This window comes from Herpailurus yagouaroundi, unplaced genomic scaffold (assembly GCF_014898765.1).
Source record: "Herpailurus yagouaroundi ecotype Mexico unplaced genomic scaffold, PumYag 29, whole genome shotgun sequence".
In the NCBI taxonomy this organism is placed as follows: Eukaryota; Metazoa; Chordata; class Mammalia; order Carnivora; family Felidae; genus Herpailurus; species Herpailurus yagouaroundi.
The window spans coordinates 95,870,091-95,875,380 of record NW_024412377.1 but is presented as its reverse complement, the minus strand read 5'-3'; the positions used below and the strand labels follow the sequence as shown (position 1 = coordinate 95,875,380).

The 5,290-nt window shown below is 40.1% G+C and overlaps 1 protein-coding gene across 1 annotated transcript; it reads left to right on the top strand.

The window, feature by feature from the left end:
- Window positions 1-1,689: 1,689 nt before the first annotated feature.
- On the top strand, window positions 1,690-3,659 carry SPZ1 (spermatogenic leucine zipper 1). The gene has a single exon (XM_040492177.1). It carries the CDS (start codon window positions 2,228-2,230, stop codon window positions 3,338-3,340), a length of 1,113 nt encoding a protein of 370 aa, XP_040348111.1. The 5' UTR covers window positions 1,690-2,227; the 3' UTR covers window positions 3,341-3,659.
- Window positions 3,660-5,290: the final 1,631 nt, after the last annotated feature.

Sequence of the window (5,290 nt, the reverse complement as noted above, 5' to 3'; positions counted from 1 at the left end):
CTCCAGGCTTTGAGCTGTTAGCAGACAGCCTGACACAGGGCTCAAACCCACAAACCACAAGATCATGACCTGAGCCAGAGTCAGATGCTTAATTGACTAAGCCACCCAGGCACCTTGATTTAAAGACTATCTTAAATGATGGTTTGAGTCAAAGGGGAAAATACCAACAGAAGTTGGATCTTAAGAGGGAGAATGAAGGCATAAGGGCAATTGCTAGCCTCTGTAATATCATTTTGTTTCCAGTTTATTTACTTTGAAAGAGAGAGCAGGAGCAGCAGAGAGGCAGAGAGAGAGGGAGAGACAGAGAGAATCCCAAGCAGGTTCTGCACTGTCAGCGCAGAGCCTGATGCAGGCCTCAAACTCACGAACCATGAGATCATGACCTGCGCCGAAACCAGGAATTGGACACTTAACCTACTGAGCCACCCAGGTGCCCTCTGTATGATATCATTGTATGAATTAGAAAAGATGCTCCTTCTTCAAGTAGAAAAGAAAGACCAACACTGCTGCATCTGTGGATGGTCATGAGGCAGTGTCTCAGAGCCCAACTGCCTAGAGATGTGCATGAAGCTCGGGGAAATTAAAGTCAGAGTGAGTTGGTAGCTATGAAAGAAAAAAACATAAACTTCTTTCCTCTAATAAAATAAAACCCACCTACAAGAGCATGAATTTTCCCTTAAGACTGGATGCAAACTTCTAGTTAGTGAAGTGCTTGCTAGAAAGATTTTGAAGGCGAAGAGAAAGTCTCACATAAGGAATGTTTCTTTTGAATTTAATATTCTCAAGGTTCTGATTCCTAGGAACAAAAAGACAAGAATGCACCAGGTTTAATCCATTTGTTACTTTTCTATAGCCCACTACAGGATCTAGTTGTTTCAAATGCTTTAGATAAATTATTCTATTTTTAGCAAGTTCTTGTGAAAATTAATGATCAAAGTTTTATATCACCTGTAAATGAATCAGGAACAAGTGTATAAGTCTGTCTTAAAGGATGACTATTTTTGAAGCTAAGAAAAGTCCCAGTTTGTAATTATGTTAAGGAACCATTCAGATATTCTCTTTTTACTGCAGTGGATTCTTTTCCTTTCTTTTCTTTTCTTTTCTTTTCTTTTCTTTTCTTTTCTTTTCTTTTCTTTTCTTTTCTTCTCTTTTCAGAGAGAGGGAGCATGCCAGTGAGCAAGGGGCAGAGGAAGAGAGAGACAGGGGAGGTGGGGGGACGGGGAGCAGGGCTCACTTGATGCAGGGCTTGTGTTCACCTGAAGCAGGGCTCTTGCTCACCTGATGCAGGGCTTGTGCTCACCGCAAGCAGGGCTCAAGCTCACCTGAAGGGGGGGCTCAAGCTCACTCATCGTGAGACCAGAACTCACAAAAACATAGATCATGGCCTGAGCCGATGTCAGATGCTCAACAACTGAGCCACCCGGGCACCCCTGGAATATTTTTGAATGCAGCAATTCCATTTCTCGATTTCTCTAAACTCACGAAGACATGCAGCACTTTTTGGGTTCTATTTTCTACGGACAGCTTTGTTTTATGGTAGTATCTCTCCTAGGAGCAATAAGGTTCCAAGGTGCTATGAAAGTCCATGGAGAAGTTTTCACACCATGCACTTAGGTGGTAAAAAAAAAAAAACAACAACAAAAAACAAACAAACAAACAAACAAAAAACCATGCTGCAGTTGAGTTTGGGTTATAGGTAGTAGAGATGAGGTTGGGAGGTCATAGAATACAGTTAGAATGAGTTGAATAAAAACCTAGAAAAGTAGGGAATTTTGGAAAGGACTGGCATAAAGGTCTTTCTGGGATGAGGAGTAGGTGTAACTCAAGATAGATTTTGATTCATGAGTCATTGGGTATGGGGGTTAAGAAGTTTCTATTGTGACAAAAAGAAACAGAAGCTGGAGATAGGCCACAATAGTGCAGTGACAGAATAAAGACCTGGTTGCTAGGGTCAGGGAATGAACACTAGAAGCCTGGAGAAGGGGAGATGGACCCTAGCTCCTGGTCCCCTTAGTCACCTTCCCTCTCCCCTAGGTCATCTGAGATGTCACCTTCCACTTAAACATCATCTCCCTGGTTTGAGACCTTAGCTCTGGTCTCTGGACTTCTGGTTGGTTTTGTATTTCCTACCCATTTGCACAGAGGACCACCACCTTCCCTTCCTGGAATTTCTAAGGTTTTCTGCTTGCCACATGCTGTAATCACAAGCCCTACTAACTCAGCTGAGATGGAAGTGTCCGCCCTCTCCAAAACTCTTAAACCTACTCCTGATCTCAATCAAGAGTCCTTGGGTCCTCGGATTATCATTGTCTTATTCGAAATTGGATCCCTTCCCCCTGTCTCCTGGGGTTCTCTCCCTTCCCTAAATAGTAGTGGTCATCAAGTAACTGAACAACAGACTGCACAAAAGTTTGAAAATCTCTTAAAAGAAATTAAAGACATTAAAAGTGTCACAAGTTGTGGAGAGAAGATCACAGAAACAAAAGATTCTTTTGAGGAAACCAGTATTTCTGAGGATGTGTCAGAACTTAAAGAAAAAATCAGAGAACTTGACAAGATAAATAAAGTGTTATTGAAAAACTTGCTTGGTAGTTCAGACCTAGAGAAAGAACAGAATGTAAAGAAACAGGAGATGATATTGGAAAACCAGAATTCCAAGGACATGGTACAAACTTTTGGAAAGGATTTGGTAAGTCATTCAGAAGAAAACAGACCCCTTAATGAAACTCAATTAAGCAAGGAAAAAGCAAATTACAGACACCATCATATTCAAGAAGAAAACATCAAACTTAGGAGCAACATGGAGCAGTTACTACAGGAAGCTGAACACTGGAATGTGCAACATACTGAGCTTAGTGAACTAATAAGATCATATCAGAAATCTCAGAAAGACATACAAGAAACTCTTGAAAATAATGGAGTGCATTTCCAAACTCAACCAAATAACGAGGTGTCAGCTAAGCATGAACTGGAGGAACAAGTGAAGAAACTGGAACATGACACATATTCATTGCATTTGATTGCAGCTTTGCTGGAAAATGAATGTCAAATCTTACAGCAGAGAATAGAGCTTCTCAAGGAACTCCATCATCAGAAAGAGGGAACTTGGCGAGAAAGTCTAATTCAGATAAATTGTGAACAAGACAAGAAAAAACAGAAACTATCAGAAACAGAGTATAAGGAAAAAATGCAAGGAAGAGATGGTACATCTCAGAAAAAACACAAAGTCTACAAAAGCCTGGATGCTTGTAGTAAGAAAGCGCTTAATAACCGCTTCAATACCCATATTGCAAGAAGAGATCTTGTGGGAAAAAAGAGGCCATCCAGCAGCCTAACTTAGAAAATACAAAATTAGAAGAAAAGACAGTTCTTCAAAAACTGTAATACATCAACTCCAGGCATAACCAATCAGCACACCTAGGATAGATCTGTTGGTTCAACCAGGAGCAAGCTGTAGAACAAGAGGATTAACACGTTATTCATTACCTTAGTACTTACATGAGTTTGGTCTTTCGTGACCTTTATTGTCAACAACAAGTTCATAACCTGTCATACAATTTGCTTGTTTTGTTGTAGTTATTAGAGATTCTATGCCCCGTTAACCAAGAAGGAGAAGTTATCAATCTAATCTAAATAAAAACAAGAATGAGCAATGAAAAGTTTTTATTTTCTTTAATCATTTACTGGGTAAGGGGAGTTTTCTTGGGAGGAAGTATATAACACTTTAATTGCGAACCTTTAAAGCTCACTTTTTAAAGCCATGTTTCCTTTTCTTAGTATCTATTGAAGTGTGGGAAGTAGTGAAGTAAAGAAGCAAAAAAAAAAAAAAAAAAAAAAAATGCTGATAAACCACCCCAGAACAGTTTTTCTCTTCTCGTAAATCTCCACATTCCCTAACACTGTTTTTTCTAATATTCCTCCCTTGATCCTCCACCGGTGAACAGTGGGCATACCAAGCAGCAGAGGCCTTAGGTGAAGGATACTTCAGTTGGTTTAGAAGAATAGATACATATCTGGATTTTGTTCTGTGCTGGCAAAATGCTTTCCACTCCTCCAGGTAGGGGCAGTAGAGTTACCCAGGGGAAAAAGCTGTATCTTCTGTTAAGGGAGCTGGACTTCTGGTTCCAGGAAAAATAGAGCACGTGCATTTCTTCCTCTTCTATTAAGTATGCTAAAAACCCTGGACATTATGTATAAAATGAACATATGAAGATTCTGAAATGGAAAGAATGAGATGGACTATCCAGAGACCCTGAGACTTAAGGAACAGCATGGTATTGAATTTCCCGGGTTTTCTTTCTATCTCGTATATCCTGGAAAGAATGTTGGAGGAGCCACAACCCAGAAATGCCAATGTACTTACACACAAAAAATGTTCCCTTTGCCTGCTCTCCCTTGGCAAAGGATGAGGAGAGAGACAGTCTTGGACAGGAAAAGGAGAGGAAGGGGACTCTAGCCAAATTGCATGGAAAATGCCATGTCTCCACCCTCACCCCACCAGTAAATACTGGGTGGCAAGCCTAGACTTTCACCTTTGCCTGGTGGTAATGAGGCACTCCTCCCCTTTTCTTCTGGGATGGTACAGAAGAAGCAGAGTGGGGACTCTGAAGTCCTACCTCCACTTCATGGTAACAACGTGGTCCTCCCCAACCCCCTCCTCCAGTGGATTAGAAGGTCATGGAGGCCTTATGCTGCTTTTTTACGCAATTTCCCTGCTGGCACAGCATCAGAAGAGGCCTGCTAAAACAGACGGTTTAATAAGATCCAGGGTGTCATAATAAAATGCTAGAATGTCCTGAACACATAGAAAAATCATTAATTATACCAAGAACCAGTAAAATTTCAATTTGAATGAAAAAAGACAACAGATGCCAACATTGGGATGACATAGATGTTGGAATTATCAGATAAGGATCTTAAAGCAGTCATTATAAAAATGTATCACTGAGCAATTATGAACACGTTTGAAACTAATGAAAAAATAGAAAGTCTCAACAAATAGAAAATATAAAGAAGAAACAAATGGAAATAGTTGTAAAATAAACTCACTGGATGGGCTTAATAGTAGAAGTTGATGTCAGAGGAAAAATTCCATGAAACTGAGGATAAAATACCCATTGTGAACAATGGAGAAAACAGGCTGAAAAGAAAAGACTTTCAAGAACCTGTGGAACAGTAACAAAAGATCTGACATTGGTGTCATCAGAGACACCTCCCAAAAGGGGCAGAATGTGACATGAAAAAGTATTCAATGAATATACGGCTAAAAATCCTCCAAACGTAGTAAAAG